We start from the raw sequence: 15,788 nt of genomic DNA, 5'->3' as shown, positions 1-15,788 counted from the left end.
GAACAAAATTCTCTATTCCCCTAACTCTCTCCTTTCCTTTCCTCTCTCTACATCCTTTCACCAGTTTGTGAAAACAACCTAGAGCTGGCGACTTTTGCACTCAGTCGGTCAGAGTTCAGCTAGCTCGGAGCAGCAAGTCGGTCTACGGCGTTTCAGGAAATTTGGGCATTTGCAAAGCTCTTGTGCGAGGCAGGAAAGGGATGGAGGGAGGGAGCTTTTCACCCATAATTTCTCGCTTCCCTTTTCGATGATTTGAAACAATTTATTTGATTTGCGGTTAGCTAATATGAGGTAGCGTGTAATACATCGTCATTCCACACTAACCTACCATTCTCCCTTTTGTTTCGCAAAAGATTTCCAGATATATTACTCCATTCGCCCAGTCCGCTAGCTATCCCGTAAAACGCCATCAATCACTTCTACTTTTCTCCCACTTAAAAAAAGAAACAGTCTAGTTACTATCCCCATAAACTATAAGCACGTAAAACAAAAATCGCGTCCACATCTATAGCCATCCACGCCACATGCCCTCAAAGTACCACCGGGCGTCTTGATAATGCTACCAGGACTAATAGGCTCAGCTGGTCGCTTCTTGACTGGCGTATGATACACCTCTCTGGTGCGAGAAGTAGATTTCCAAACTTTCTGTGCTGTAGTTTGTGCTGCAGAACTAAGCAACCTGGGCGTAGCAGCCAGGTTACGACCCAGCTCGTCAACCTCCTCATCTTCGTCATCCGATAGCAAAGACAAGATGGAATGTCGAGAAGAAGGAACCTTGAAAGAATGGCGATTCGAGTGACGAGGTGTTTGGGGAGGATTGCTCAAAGAGGGCAAAGATGCAACAGGATTAGATGTCTTAGCTTCATCAACGGAGGGCAGCTCTGAGTGCGTTGACGAGGTGCGTTTTGAAGGGCTTTTGGTGGGAGAATTGGGTGGTAACATCGAAGAAAGTTTCACAGGAGATTGTGAGAAAGCTCGAGTCACCACTTCAGGAGGCGGCGTGGTACGTCTAGAGGGGGGGGGGAGGACTGGTTCAACAGGTATAGAGGCTTTAGCGATAGGAGAAGATTCCACATGGTAACTCTCATCCGATGTCTCGTAGGAACTATCTTCAATGACGATGGGAGTTGTTGCAAGCTTCGTTGATTGGCGTTTCTTCTGCTTCTTAGAGGTCGTAACTTTCGGGGTATCTTCAATCACACGAGCACATGGACTTGAAGAACGAGTCTCCGCAGATTGCCGAGACCTAGCCTTCCGTGCTGAAGTGTATGAAGCTTGAGGCTTGTCGTCGAGAGACACTTCGGGGGTAATTCGAGATGAGAAACGAGTAGGGGAAGGAGGTAATGGCGCCACGCCACTCAAGTCTTCGGATGGAATATCAAGGTATCCGCCCGACCCCATGCCACTCTTATTGACTATAGGAGACGCATCTTTAATGGCCTCTTTTGTCTTCGTATTCTCGTCGTGAGAATAATCTAATCGTTTAGTTTTGTGACTTGCTGGCGAGCCGGCCTTCACAGTTGTTTGAGTCTTGATATTTTGAATTTCGCGTAGTGGGAGCACATCTTTGGGCGTATTCTCAGAAAAGGACCTCCTTGATTTTGACAGCAAGGTAGGAGCTTCATCATCCGAGAGGAGGCATGAAAAATCTGCATTCTTGCGAGGAAATGCTTCCGGTATTGGCAAACGAGGCTCGTCATGGATATCTGGTTGACGAGTTTCCTTTTCGCGTAGTATCGCCAAACCATCGTGGAAGTTTGTCTGGCCTCTTGTTTCTCCTTTTTCTTCTCCCTCCTCTGCCTCCTCTTCTTCGTCTTCTTCAAATCCTTCTTCATCTTCAGCAGCAGAATCGGGAACATAATCATCCTCCGGCGCAGCTAAGACAGGCCGCTCTTCAAAAGCGCCCTCGGCTTCGATAAGTTGTCCGTCACACCTATTCCGAGAAAATGCCGCTTCTTTTTCAGCTCTCTGCTCCGCCAAGACATCGGCCCAGGAAATTTTATTCAAAAATTCCACTTGCTTCCTCATGCGTCCAGAGCGCCTTAGACCATCAGCTTCATCAAGCTGCTCACCCGTCGACAATTTTTGGTGAGATTGATTGACCCTTGATAACAGTATTTCATCATCTACATGAAGAGCTCCCCTTGAAGGTTCGGCAACTCGGATCAGAGCGTCATTTCTAACAAAGTCTTCATCCGGTCTTCGCTTTCTCTTTCTGGCCTTTCGAGTGCTTTGTGTAGACTTATAGCCGCTATCACTCGAACCCCCTTCCACTCCTTTCTCTTCGAGTTCTTTGCCTGTCTCAGAAGACTGATTATTGACATATAAACCTTTGCTCTTCTTGGCAAGATTCACTGGAATACTGCCAAAGCTTTCAACCTCCTTGGTCTTCTTCCCTGTTAGAATCGCATCTTCATCTTCATCCTCATCCTCTTCTTCTCTCTTGTCATCATCTTCTACGTCCTTGATAGGTGGTAGTACCAGTGGATGCCGAAGAACTTTCTTCCTCTTGGCGAGTAAATGTTTCCCAAATGTAGCCGCAAATACAGATTGAAGCGGCTTATTCTCTTCATCTCGAAATTTAGACCGAGGCGCCCAGATCGAGCTTTGGCCGCTCTGCGCAGGAAAATCGTATCGGCTTGCTTTAATCGGCAATTGCTGGGATTTCGGCTGGTGGACTGTAAATAAATCGGGCTGGTTCCACAAAGGATCAGAATATTGGCCAGAAAAGCTCCATGGCTCCGTGGCGAACGGCGAACGATCGAAAGAGAGTGGCGAAGAGACAAAGGGTAGCTGTCCAGTAGGCTCTAAGTCTAAAAGATTACCATGTGGAATCTTGTGCGGCAAGGGGAGTAAAGAAGTTCTGGAAACGCCCCTCGCATTTGCTGCCATTGATCCCAAGACCAAGGCTGTTGAATGCGATTCGCGAGGTGCTTCGTGGCCCTGTATTATGCGATCTTCGTCGTCGTCGTCCGTGCCAATGTCATTTTGAATTTGTTTCCCAGAGACTGTTGCATCCCCCTCTTGCTCTGTTGTGTCCTCGTCCCCAAATTGTTCCTCGTCATCAAATAGATCCTCCAGAAGAACTCCTTCGTCTTCATCATCCTCTTCTTCGCCCAGATATTCTCTCAGGCCGTCTCCAACATCGCCTTCGTCACGCATATTGCGAACATGCCCATTATTAACGACAATCTCGCCCGTTACAAGATCGATCTCATCCCCAATGCCTTCGAAGTCACGACCATATTTGTCGAAAATATGCGCCATGGTGGCTTGGAACCGCTGGTCTGCATAGGCTCGTTCGATGGATAATTTATAATCCGGATCTCGTTTGGCTTCAACTTCGAATGGCTGCAAGGCGAGCTCATCATCGTCTTCGTCAACATTTTCCTTGTCCAGCAGCAGCTGGCTCATTCGGCGCCTTTTGGCCGGTGGTTCCATGGCAGCACAAACGAAGCTAAAACGCTATTGTCGCTATGAGCTACACGAAAAGATCAGTGTTTCCAATTGATATAGAAATAATGCTGAAATCGAGCCGACATTGGCCACTACTAATTGCCAATCTCTTGGTAGCCTAGGTGGACATTGAAAATGGGAGACAGACCTGCAGGCTTGGATAAAAGATGGTTGCGGGAGCAACGAGATGGGCCGAGCATGGGTCTGACACTCCGCGTCGCGATTTCACTGCTGTACGGAGCACTCGCAAGCGCGCGTTAAGTGGTTGCGCCTGCTAACAGCTAGCGGCTGTGAGCTCCCATCTACACTACCAGCTGGCCTAAAATAGTGCGGCGAGTCCACTAACAATCCATGTGCAGAGGGCAGATACTTCAGCTATAGCGGGGTTGCAGCGGCCCTATGCCGTCACAGTACCCGCGATTTGATTCTTGGTACATGTGTACGCAAGCGCGGACTTGAACCCAGCACTTATCTTTCGACTTTCATGCTCCCTCCTCAGCCTCGATCTCTTCCACTTTGCGACCGGCATCTTCGAGGGCATGACAAGGCACTTCTGCTATCGATACAACGAACCCTCTCAGTCGGCGTGCTTTCAAACACCCCGAGATGTACTGCCAGAAGTGCCGCCAGCCGTTGAGGCTGGACAGCTCTCTTGACGACCTCAACCCGGCCGCTTATGACCTTCTAGTTTGTGAGTCTCCTCTGACTTGCCGTCGCAGAAGATAGACACCGTTACTTATTGATTTATAACACAGCAGCAGCATCGTCGTCGCCAGTTACGAAAGCCTCTGCCCCACAACCGTCGATTCTACAGGCCCAAGAGCAGTCACGAAGATCACTCTACGACAAAGTATCGCAGAATGCTGGCCCTCCAACCTTTAAGCGATACCGTGGCAGCCAGCCTCGAGATTCTACAATGTCGTTCATTTATCTTACCGAGTCGCAAGTTGGGCATCCGCTGCCTCCTCAGCAGCAGCAAAAAGAACGAGCTGTAGTCCCCCGGTCCAGTACAAACGGAGCCCCCGAAGACGAGCCTCAGTCAAATAAGAGAGACGATATAGATAAAATCAACCGGTTATTTGAGATTTTATCCGCCAGATCCGATATCGATCATCCCGTATGTGTGGACTGTACCGAGTTACTTGTAGAAGGTCTGCAAAAGAAGCTCGACTCAGCATCAAAAGAAAGAGACGCATATGTCCAACATCTGAAAGATATTCAAAGTAATCAGCCAAGTGAGGAAGATGTCAAAGCTTGGAAGGAGGCCCTGAAAAAGGCAGAGAAAGATAAAACCGCCGCTATGGCAGAGTTGAAAAAGTTGGAGGCCGAGAAAGATGCTCTGGACGATGAGATATGGGCCTTGGAGGAAGAGTCGCAACAGTTAAATAAAGAGGAAGAACAATTCTGGAGGGAAAGAAATGCCTTTGCTACCAAAATGGCAGAATTTCAGGCCGAACGTGACAGCATCAACGCCAAGTATAACAACGACTCACAGCTGCTCGAGAAGCTCCAACGATCCAATGTCTACAACGATACATTTTGCATTAGCCATGACGGAAGTTTCGCTACTATCAATGGCCTGCGCCTTGGAAGGCTATCAAATAAGCCTGTGGACTGGCCAGAAGTCAATGCTGCTTGGGGCCATGCTCTGCTCCTGCTCGTGACGGTTGCCGACAAACTCGGTTATAAATTCCAAGGCTATGATCCGCTGCCTTTGGGTAGCACTTCCAAAATCATACGATATGAAATGCCCAACCCGGCATCCAGCAGGCTAGGTGGGCGGCCGATGAATGCGCCACCCAAGAAACAAGTCCTAGAACTATATAGTTCAGGAGACATGCCACTTGGACTCACGTTTATGCACCGCAAGTTCGATACTGCCATGGTCGGATTCCTCGAGCTAGTTCGCCAGCTGGGTGTCTTTGTTCAACAAGAAACAGAATCATCGGGCACGCCGTTAACCCTACCATACAAAATTGAGGGAGACAAGATAGGAGATACTAGCATAAAGCTTGGTATTGCGCAAGATGATGGGTGGACCAAAGCATGCAAGCTCACACTTACGTGCTGTAAGTTTCTGCTAGCCCATGCAAGCAATGTGACCTCGAATGCGAGAAATGGGACTCAGTGAGAGGAAATACGCTGTGTTCCGTGTAACAGCAGCGCGTCACGCCTCAGTCAATAGCACTTACTACGACATACGATAGTTATTGCCCTCTAGGCTGAACGAAACTATTGCTGGTACGTCATTATAGCTATTCACCTTCGTTCTCGTCGCTGGAGTCGTTTTCGGCAACTACTCAACTAGCACACTAACTAGTCTCAGGCACTCAGCTCATCAAAAGTGGCAGTGCACCGAAAAGAGCATACCTTCATAATACATCACGATAGCGAAAGAGAAGGGGTGCGATTTGGATTAGCACTTGGTAACAAGGACCATCGGGCAAAATAGACACCGTCTTACTGTGCAACAATGTCACACGAGATAACAGAAAATCATAGTCACGAGGCCCAATAAAACTTCCTTCTAATGCAAAAGCTTGTCACCAGCTAATCCAGCCGTCTATGACTATTGTGATCTAGAGAGACATCCGGTCGGATGGGATAGCCCAATATACCTGTAAGACGGCGTTTCAGCCGCAGGTGGGTAGCCTGCCGCATGGCATGAGCATGACAACACAGCAATTCTTTGGACCAACAAGGGATGCAGCCTCTTTTGGGCTGCCCCTCTTTGAACCGGCAGGTAGACTATACACACCATGAGAGCTGCAATGGTCCGGCTGTTGCCATGCATAAACTAAGTCCATATTCCGTCGCGCGCATCGTTGCTGGCCTCCTGTTGGCTGATCGCCAGGCAGATAACCTCACTAGCTTGGCTAGGCTGAAATCAGGATGCTGCTGCCTCGAGTAACAGCTAAATCGCATACCTACGCCTACGCCCGCTTTGTGCTGCGTGAAGGAAAGGTTATAATGTCCTCCAGCTGCCGTTCTCTGGATGAACCTCTTCTTTGATCTGCTATTTTCTTTTTGATTTTTTGATACACCTTATATCGTGTCTCTCTTGCTTATTCAGTCTGTTTTAACTACACTTCTGCGCCAGCATCATGGCTAGACGTCATATTCCTGTCATTCGGGACTACAATATGTCTCGTGAGGACAGTCTGAGTAGTGATGGTTTTGAGGAACTAGGGCCTCGCAGCACGCTGCCCAATCCGCGACGTCTTAGATATGTCGTCGAAGGCGAGGTTCCTGATATTTTGTATACCCTCAATCATGTTGGCCTCAATAGGCGTTTCCTTGGGCGTGAGTCGAAATCCCCCTTCTTTTGCTTCAAATAAAAGGTTCAACAATGCTAAACGATAACCCACAGGCTTGCGAAGCTCCAAGCCGTTCCAGAATGTGACCACCTACGAAATCAGACAAGATGAAACCGATGAAGGTGGCGAACCTATCAAGAAGCCTGTCTTCGAGGTTGTCACCACTGTGTGCATTGAAGGCAGACCTGATGACCATAGACGCATAGCTCATCCTCGCCGAGCGCCCCCTCAGATAGATAGGCCTCTCACGTCTGCTTTTGATAACATCGATTACCGAAGCGACGGCTACTATACCGATGAAGAACAGTATATTGATACGGTTGGATCTCCTGTAGCCGATGCTCCTTTCATGATTATCTACTCGGAACATCTCATCAATGCTCTTAGAGCTGTCGTCAGATACTACCCGACCGTCAATCTCAACGGGAAAACAGTTCATATCAACGCACCCTATCGCATACTTTATCACCACCGCAGGGAGCTTCTCGAGTACCGTGATAAGCAGCCTAAAGAGCATAGTGCCGAATATGTTGAGACCACAGTCAAGCATATCGACACTCTTTTAGATTTCCTTGATGAAAGTCTCAAAGATGAGATTACCAAGGAAGAGGAGCTCCACAAACTCGAGACTCCCATGGCTACTTTTCAGTATTTTTGGCTACTTCTCAAGCCTGGAAATGTCATCTATGCCAAGAAATACGACATCTGGACACCTTTGGTCATTAGCAGTGTTAGTGTTGGAAATCGTCACCTTAGCAATCCTGAATGTTACAGGATAAACTGTTGGCTGCTCGAGTCCAATGGCACCAAAGTTGGTCGCTTCATGGAGAGCTATGTTGTCAATCCATGGCCAGGTGAACAAGCAATTAGCACTTTGTCAGTGGTTCCTGAAGCGTTTTGGAAAGAAGACCTCGCTGCTCAAGGCGGCCTCACGATGCGTGAAAAACTAATCGAAGAAGGCAAGCTTTACTGGGAGCTCCTCAAGAGACCTACCTATATGGAATATGATGGCCTGCTTGTCAACTCTGGTTCCGGTAACAGACTGCCTGGTGGCCCAACTGGCTTTATGAATGGTCGTGTTATTTGTGATGCCTCTGGCTTTGACAAGTACTTTGATAACGCGCCAGACTGGGATGGAAGACGATATCCTCATCCTCCCCGCCGCCGTGCAACTCAGAGTATACCCAACAAAGATCACCTTCCTCAGAATTTGCCAAGATGCGGCTGCGCCATCTGCACTGAAGGTCGACCTCGGGAGAACGATGGTCCATACAATGGATTCGAAGACATTGATCCCCTGTGCGATACTCCTCCCGACAACGAACTTTTCTTCTATGTTCTCAGCAAGGTAATTCCCGGGTTCATTCTTGGCACTCGCCGTTGGGGGAATCTTCACGTTGCCAACCTCAGCCCCGTCAAAGCCGACAAAGAAGCTTTCAAGTATCTCGTCTTAGACGATGATATCAAGATGACCGTGAAAGCTCTCATTGGCCAATATGCAACTGGTGTCGACGGTCAAATCACTCCTTGGGGCAACGATTTCATCCGCAACAAGGGCGAGGGGCGCATTTTCCTCCTTCACGGCGCGCCTGGGGTTGGCAAGACTTGCACCGCCGAGTGCATTGCTGAGCTGACCAACCGCCCGCTTATTTCCCTCACCAGTGGTGACCTGAGCGTCGATTCATTCCGCGTCGAGACCAATCTCAGTTACTTCCTCGAATTGGGCCAGCGTTATGGAGCCCTTGTCCTACTTGACGAGGCCGACGTCTATCTCGAGCGCCGCCGCGCGAAGAATATCTCTCGAAACGGCCTCGTCTCCGTCTTCCTCCGCGCGCTGGAGTACTACCGCGGCGTCCTATTTCTCACCACCAACCGCGTCCGGTCTTTTGACACCGCCTTCCTCAGCCGAATTCACGTCGCGCTGCACTACAAGAACCTCAGCGATGAAGACCGCGAGCGCATCTGGACCCATAACTTCGACCGCCTGAACCGTGATTCCCACGGCAGGATTCGCGTCGCTATCGCGGCCCGTCAGTTTATCTGGTCGAGCCAGGAGGTCCGCGCGCTCAAGTGGAACGGACGAGAGATCCGCAACGCAATGCAGACAGCGCTGGCTTTGGCTGAGAGCGATTCCAACGAGGAAGGTTTGCCGACTATTACTATTGGAGAGAAGCACGTTCGTGCCGTGGTCAAGATGAGCAAGGGCTTCAAGGACTATATTAAGTCTGCGATGTCCCTAGGCTCCGATGAGATTGACTACGATGGTGATGGTGATGATGATGCTGTCAATGGGGAGGACTTTTGAGTGAGATGGTATGTGAAGGGAGAAGCTGAATGATAAGATTGAATTTCTTGACTTTCTTTCATTTGCTTTTAAATACTCGCCCAGATTGGCCTAAATATGTTGATTTATAGTATGTGAGGAAGATGGGGTTATTCTAACGTACGATTTGGTTCCTAAACAATTATTTTCACTACCTCAGTAGTATCTGCAGAATTTGCACTCGAGATAGTAACAATGACGAGACACGAGTTCATGACCAATCAAATTTCTTTTTTTTTTCTTTTCACTATGACCGTGCCATATATAACGAACAATCTATCGTAAGAGAAATAATTCGAAGAAGAGAAAACAAAATAAAACTAGGGGTGCTGAATGATAATTCCCTTTATTTATTTTCCCAAGATTGTTTCCCGGAGCTTATCTAGCTCACCACTGTGCTCACACATATCCCTAAACACACTTCCTTCCTTCTCCCACAGCTCCTTGGGTGTTCCGAATTCCGCCACAGCACCCTCACTGAGGACGAGAATGCGGTCGAAATCGGCAATCGTGCTAAGACGGTGCGCAATTACGATAAGCGTGCTGTCAGTGAACTCCTCGCGGATGCTGCGCTGGATGAGCGCATCGGTTGCCATGTCCACTGCCGAGGTGGCCTCGTCAAGCACCATAATCTTGGGTCGCGCGACAATGGCTCGAGCCATGCAGAGGAGCTGACGTTGGCCTTGAGAGAGATTGCCGCCTGATTCAGCGACGCCGCTAGTGAGATCCCGGAAGATATTGGCGTTGATTGGAGAGGCGGTTGAAGCAGCGGCGGAAGCAGCGGCGGAAGAAGGCTCATTGGCTGGCGTAGTTGGCTGAGAATCGACCAAATGGACACGGTGAAGCGATTCGTGGAGTTCTTCGTCGGTACGCTCGTTAAATGGATCAAGATTGCTCCTGACAGTACCAGAAAACAGTACAGGGTCCTGAGATAATTCATCATTAGTAAACTAATCTAGCACAGCTTAAAAAATCTTATGAGCAAAATAATCTTCTTACCTGAGGAATGATGGCCAATCGTGAACGCAGGCTGTGCAGGTCAATCTTGGAAATATCTACACCATCGATTAAGACGGTACCAGATCGAGCCTCGAGGAAGCGGAAGAGAGCCAGAGTAAGCGATGACTTTCCAGCTCCGGTGCGCCCAATAACACCAACTCGCTCATTGTTCTTGACATTGAAGGAAACGCCCTTCAGAACGGGCGGCAGATCTTCAGCATAGCCGACAACAAGATCCTTGACTTCAATATCTCCTGACGTGGGCCAGGCAGCAGGTGCCTTCTCTCCATCTAGCGGTTCAGTCTTAAGGTCAGCGTACTCGATAACACGCTCAGTGGCATTCATATCCAGCTCCAAGCTGGTATAGCTCCAAAGGGTCATGAGAATGTTTCCGGAAAAGTCAACAGCAAACGCCAAAGTGAAGCCGGCCATGGAAGCGTCAATGTATGGGGACACAGCAACGACAATACCAACGATGGAACTAAAGGCAGTACCAATCAAGGCCATTCGGAAGCTCATCCATCGATTGAAGAGAGATCCATAAATGCTCACAGAGTCCCAAGCATCAAGATGAGCGTACATACGATCCACGTATACTTGAGTCTTCTGATATGCTCGAAGGGTAGCCACTCCCGATAACGTCGCGTTGAATTGTTCAAAGACGGGTGACTTTGAGGTGCTTTCCAACCTCTTCATGGGCCTAGCGCCAGCCATGTACATCTTTCCAACTATCGCAGCAAAGATGACTAAAACAAATGCCAATGGAAGGATATAAGGCGACACGAGAGTAGCGGCAACACAGACGCCCATGAGGCCCAGAGAACGCCAGAGTAGCAAGCCAAAGTCCATGTTAATGCGGTTGTCGATGATGTCAAAATCGGAGGTGAGTCGGTTAAGAATTCGACCAACGGGGACTGTATCAAGCCATCGTAGGGGGGTTCGAAGGACTGTGAAGAGAATCTGCTTAAACAGGGTCCGGCTAGCCTTGATGCTCATATAAAACGACCAGATAAAGCGCAGTGTCCCGACAAATCCACTAGCCGCAGATAGAGCAACATAGATCGATAGGTAATAGTACAAGTTGTGCTCTGTCGATTCGGCGTTCAGCAGGTTCGACACAACATGGAACGGGCCGTGCTGTAAGGTGAAGCCATAAGCAAGGCCGTGCTTCTGCTCCGCTTCAAAGGTATGGATTCCATCAACTTGGTTATCGCTTTGGGACGTCCATATTTTCACCCACCAATTTCGAGCAAGATTACCTGCCTCAAAACTGGAGAATAAAACAGCAAGAATGATCCAAAACAGCCAGCCACCGCTATGGTTTAGATAGCTCATATAGATTCGGCTTTTAACTTGTCCTTTGTCGCGAGTCTCCTTTTCGACAAAGTCTTTAGCAGCCTTGTCTTTGGTCTTCTGGTCAGCCGTGGTGTTTCCATTTGATGCTCCATCGTCAGCGGTAACTGAGCCTTCTTCAGAGTTGACAACTGTCGAGCCTTCAGCAGCCGCTTCTTCTCGCTGAATCTCCTCTGGGTCCTGCTCATGGGTCTTAATTCTCTCGAGAATACCCTCTTCAGCTAACTCCGACGTCAGGCCAGCGTTTAGGACAGTGCCCTCTCCAAGTTCCACCAGATACTTAGCCTTAGATTGAACGAGCGCTACGTGGTGAGTAACCAGGATTCGAGTTCGTCCTTCGCAGATGTCACCACTAATGCACTTGTCGAAAATGTGTCGACCAACATGAGCATCAACAGCGCTGAAAATATCATCCATGACCAGAATCTCGGCGCGTGAGTAGATAGCTCGTGCCAATGTCACTCTCCACTTCTGGCCTCCACTCAAATTAATTCCGTTGGCTCCAAGTTCCGTCTTATCGCCATCAGGCAAAATTTCGAGGTCCTTCTTCAAGGCACAGACTTCAATAACCTTCTGGTATCTTGCTTCAATGTACGGGAGGCCGAATAGAATATTATCTCGGAAAGAAGCGCTTTCGAGCCAAGGCGTCTGGGCCACATACGCAACAGAGCCGGGAAGAATCCAATTTCCGGGGTGAGCCGCTTGATCATTGCGCTCAAGCGGCGATACAGCGGGGGGAGCATAAATGGCACCTTCCAGTAGGTCAACCTCGCCCAGTACGGCAGAGAGCAACAAACTCTTTCCTGTTCCGGTTTTACCAGAGATCACAGACAGTTCGCCAGCAGGGAATGATAGGTTGATATTCTTGAGAATGAAGCGTTCATCGTCGGGGGTTTCGGCGTCAACAGGCCAAGAAATGGCGGCATTTTCGAGAGCAACATCCGGACCATCAGACAGAATCTTCTTTATTTCAGGGCCGCTTAGATACGTGTCAATTCGCTTGATCGAAACAAGTGTGTCGACAGATGACGTAAGAAGCTCTGGCAGAGCAGAGAGAGTAACTTCCAAACTCTTAAAGATACTGATACTAACGAAAGCAACTGACGGAGATAGGCTGCCATGAAGGACAGAGTAGACGGTTAGTGAAGCCGCTGCGAGAAAAATCGGGCTAATAACCCAGCATGCAAATAGGACAGAGTCCGCCATGAACGTTCTCTTCAGAGTTGCAAGTTCCTTCTCTCTTTGCTCTTGAATACGCCCCTCCCACTGGCTCTCCAGGGCAGTGAATTTAATCTGCCGAATACCCAACAGCGCCTCGTTCACAATTGCCAGCTTAGCATCGCGATCCTTCATAAGTTGGGCTTGTTGTTTCATGTAGATCTTGGTGGCATATGTGTTAATAGGCAAAACGAGAGCCCATGCCAAGATACCGGCTGCAAAGGGCAGAAAACCAATCAACTTTAGCAGGAAGCCACAGTAAAAGATCAGATTGGTCAAGCTGTTGATAATGAAAAATTGAAAGGCTGCAAGGTTTGACACGTGCCGGACGTCAACACCAACAAGATTCACAATGGCCTGGCGGGACTTCAAAACAGTGTCGTCCTCAGGTTTCTTTGTGTCTTTGTTGCTTTCATCCGTATCCCCGTCTGCTTTGGGTGTTTCTTTCTCTGCCATCTTGACATTTTTGCGTTTCAAAGACTTTTCGAAAATAAGAGAAGAGAGCTGGCCCCGGAGAGGAATGGAGTTCCTGTACATAGAAAACCACATAATCCATCCTTGTGTCCACTAGATAGCGTGTTAGTATTCAGTAAATTTTAACAACAGTGAGATCATTCAGAGTGAACTTAAGTACCTGTCCACATAAAGAAAAAAGGGCGAGTGAAACGATGTATGCCAATATCTGGGCCATCGGTCGTTCGCCAGGGGGGTAGCGCTTTTCCAAGAGCTCAATCACACGCAACATGGCCCAAAAGGGGCCAAGTCCAATAAACGATCGAAAGATGGTGACCGTCCATTGAATTAAAAATCCGGGCAGATATGAGCGAAGAAGCTTTTTCAGAAGTGTGCCTTTGAATTCAAACTTGTGCCAAGCCTCGACTAGGTCTCGGGCTCTGAAATTATGATCTGGGCCTGGAATATCTTTTTCGTCCAAATCACCTTTCTCAGTGGCCAACGATACCAGGGGCCGTCCCCAAGACCAAGTATAACGACTCAGAAAAGAGCCTGTAAACTGTGCGTCCACTGGTTTGCCATTGTGGAAGACAGCTGGCCGTCGGGGGAGCGAAATGCTAGCAAATAGCAGCAAGATGGTAGCTACCAAGCTGACGATTCGAAGAATGAAAGCCGCGTCATTCTTGGTAGCTCCCAGCCGCGAAGCATGGTGGGCCTGGAGTATACTGATCAAAATAGCGATGAACGATGACCCAAATGACCAAATACCGAGGTCGTGGGATTTAACGGGAGACCGGTGAGCAGAGATGCAGATAGCTTGTAACACAATGGCAGCCTTTGGGAGAAAAGGTAACTCATCAGCCGACATGTTCGAAGCATTTTTACGATTCACTGGAGCTAGAGGGTGCGAGTAAGCTTACAAGAGCGGCAGTAATCAGCCAGCTTGGAACAAATAGGCCATAACGGTCCGCGTGAAGGCTGGATAGGATCGAATGGGCAAGAGATGTGCCAAAGCTTGTCAGGGAGAAGAGAAGAATGGCAATCTTGGGCCGCTTGTTGGAAAATGCAGCAACAGCCTCTGGCGTGCTGGTACCGTCGATATCCGAATAGAAGTTGTCTTTTGGAGTGCGATTGCGAATCTGGGAGAGAAGAGCAAAGGCGCCCGGCAGCGAAAAGAGTCCGACAACCGTTAAGCCAGCGATGGAGAGCGGCAGCACGAAGGAACTGAACTGGTCCGCCGAGTCATCGACAGCGCCCAGCACATGCTGATACTGATGCTGCTGCTGATGCTGCATCGTCACAGCGAGAAACCCTCGCCGGCGCACCGGTGGGAGCTCAAATGGAAGTTAATGCGATCTACGGAAGCTAATCGAGAGATGCCAATGGTGAGAGCATCAGCACGCAGACGGAACGGCACAATTCCAACCGAGATGAACAAATGCCTCTCTCTGCAGGAAGAAAGGAGACAGTAGAGCTAAAAGCATGGACATGAGCGATGAACAGGAAAGGAAGCAGAAGGCGAGCAAAAGACGTGCCGTCCGAGGCGGTAGTTATCAGTCAGCCGGCGTGCCAAAAGAGGTTTATCGCAGGAACGCCATCCCGTGCTCTAAGCTATCCACACAGCATCCACAGAATGCAACCTCCCGGCCAAAGCCCGCAGGCTGCATCTCCCAGGATACCCCGGCCGGGTAGCGCATCCCAAGGGTATTGAACCGAATGCTAGTCGCGAGTTGAACTAGCAGTGTCTCGTATGAGCTGCCCGGTTGCTATATGCGGATGGGGGCGAGCATCAAACACTGCTGTTGGCTCGATCAGAGTCGCTGGACGAACGGATTCTGGCAGGAAGCGGAGGCGATTTCTAGACGGAGATAGCTTGGGCAAGGATCAGGTACCACAACGGCCGCTTGGACAGATACAGCAACGCTTGTATGCCGTGCGAAGCACTTTTGATTGACTGTAGAAGTCGCTGGCTGAAGCCTTGGAGGCAGAGCGTGTTGCGAGTCTTGGCTCATGGATACTAAGGACGGTGGGGATCGCCTTAGGCATGTGCCTTGCCGAATCAACCGCTGAATACCTTAGGCTGCCACTTCCTGCCCTCCAACAGAACATGGACCCTTTTTCTCCTATTCCCTCCGCAGGCTACGAGGCTGCAAAAGTACCTGGTGGCTGCATCATGCTAAGATGCCTAGCAGGTAGCTGCAATTCCGAGCTGGTGCCTGAAGAGGCATCAACATCGCGGCACTGTCTAGCCCGAGCACATCCCAATACTAGTACTAGTATCTCGGGCCGGCAGATATCAGTAAAGCACTATAGCAGGGCGCTTCAGTCGTCTCCTTCTTTTTCCTCCTATCGCGAACAGAAATCACCGGCTCGCGGATTGATTAGGCCCTCCGTCTCACCTCAAAAAGACCTTGTCCAACGCCACCTGCAATTGCACTGATTGGCTCGATGCGGCCGCCATGGGTACTTTTACTAGGCGGTGCTGTGTTGCGGGGAGCTGCTAGTGAACCCATGCCACCATATAGGCCTTGTCTTCGCATCGCCAACGTACTTGTACATATAAGTGCTACCGTTCTGAGTACACGATAAACCAGGGGAATTACTATCCAGCACCCCAGTTTCATTTATTCAGCCTAGCCGTTATCTAGCGAAGCAATCAGCCCATGCAT

The 15,788-nt window shown here is 49.3% G+C and overlaps 4 protein-coding genes across 4 annotated transcripts; 2 read left to right on the top strand and 2 right to left on the bottom strand.

Annotated features, from left to right (window-relative positions):
• Positions 1–191: 191 nt before the first annotated feature.
• Positions 192–3,598, bottom strand: TrAFT101_005825 (uncharacterized protein). Its single transcript, XM_024908151.2, has one exon. It carries the CDS (start codon positions 3,439–3,441, stop codon positions 472–474), a length of 2,970 nt encoding a protein of 989 aa, XP_024760332.1. The 5' UTR covers positions 3,442–3,598; the 3' UTR covers positions 192–471.
• A 464-nt stretch (positions 3,599–4,062) lies between these two features.
• VPS30 (Vacuolar protein-sorting-associated protein 30) lies at positions 4,063–5,587 on the top strand (the record flags this gene model as incomplete). Its single annotated transcript, XM_066127592.1, has 2 exons — positions 4,063–4,147; positions 4,212–5,587. The coding sequence occupies 2 exons, from the start codon at positions 4,063–4,065 to the stop codon at positions 5,585–5,587; spliced, it is 1,461 nt and encodes a 486-aa protein (XP_065983704.1).
• A 973-nt stretch (positions 5,588–6,560) lies between these two features.
• TrAFT101_005823 (uncharacterized protein) lies at positions 6,561–9,078 on the top strand (the record flags this gene model as incomplete). The annotated part of the gene is made up of 2 exons (XM_024900196.2): positions 6,561–6,759; positions 6,827–9,078. The coding sequence occupies 2 exons, from the start codon at positions 6,561–6,563 to the stop codon at positions 9,076–9,078; spliced, it is 2,451 nt and encodes an 816-aa protein (XP_024760330.2).
• Positions 9,079–9,338: 260 nt separating this feature from the next.
• On the bottom strand, positions 9,339–14,662 carry TrAFT101_005822 (uncharacterized protein). The gene is made up of 4 exons (XM_024902534.2): positions 14,040–14,662; positions 13,301–13,954; positions 10,096–13,233; positions 9,339–10,022 (listed from the first exon to the last, which is right to left on the bottom strand). Exons 1-4 carry the CDS (start codon positions 14,412–14,414, stop codon positions 9,447–9,449), a joined length of 4,743 nt encoding a protein of 1,580 aa, XP_024760329.1. The 5' UTR covers positions 14,415–14,662; the 3' UTR covers positions 9,339–9,446.
• Positions 14,663–15,788: the final 1,126 nt, after the last annotated feature.

Source organism: Trichoderma asperellum, chromosome 3 (assembly GCF_020647865.1).
Source record: "Trichoderma asperellum chromosome 3, complete sequence".
Taxonomy (NCBI): Eukaryota; Fungi; Ascomycota; class Sordariomycetes; order Hypocreales; family Hypocreaceae; genus Trichoderma; species Trichoderma asperellum.
Note: the sequence above shows the minus strand (reverse complement) of the source record. Positions and strands in the feature narration are given on the sequence as shown.

Bases quoted from the DNA above. Each gene is read 5' to 3' on its own strand.
- TrAFT101_005825 (XM_024908151.2), bottom strand. From the start codon at position 3,441: ATGGAACCACCGGCCAAAAGGCGCCGAATGAGCCAGCTGCTGCTGGAC.
- TrAFT101_005822 (XM_024902534.2), bottom strand. From the start codon at position 14,414: ATGCAGCATCAGCAGCAGCATCAGTATCAGCATGTGCTGGGCGCTGTC. The intron at 13,234-13,300 runs GTACTTAAGTTC...CACGCTATCTAG, and splicing joins TTTTTTCTTTATGTGGACAG to TGGACACAAGGATGGATTAT. The intron at 10,023-10,095 runs GTAAGAAGATTA...GAATTATCTCAG, and splicing joins GATTGGCCATCATTCCTCAG to GACCCTGTACTGTTTTCTGG.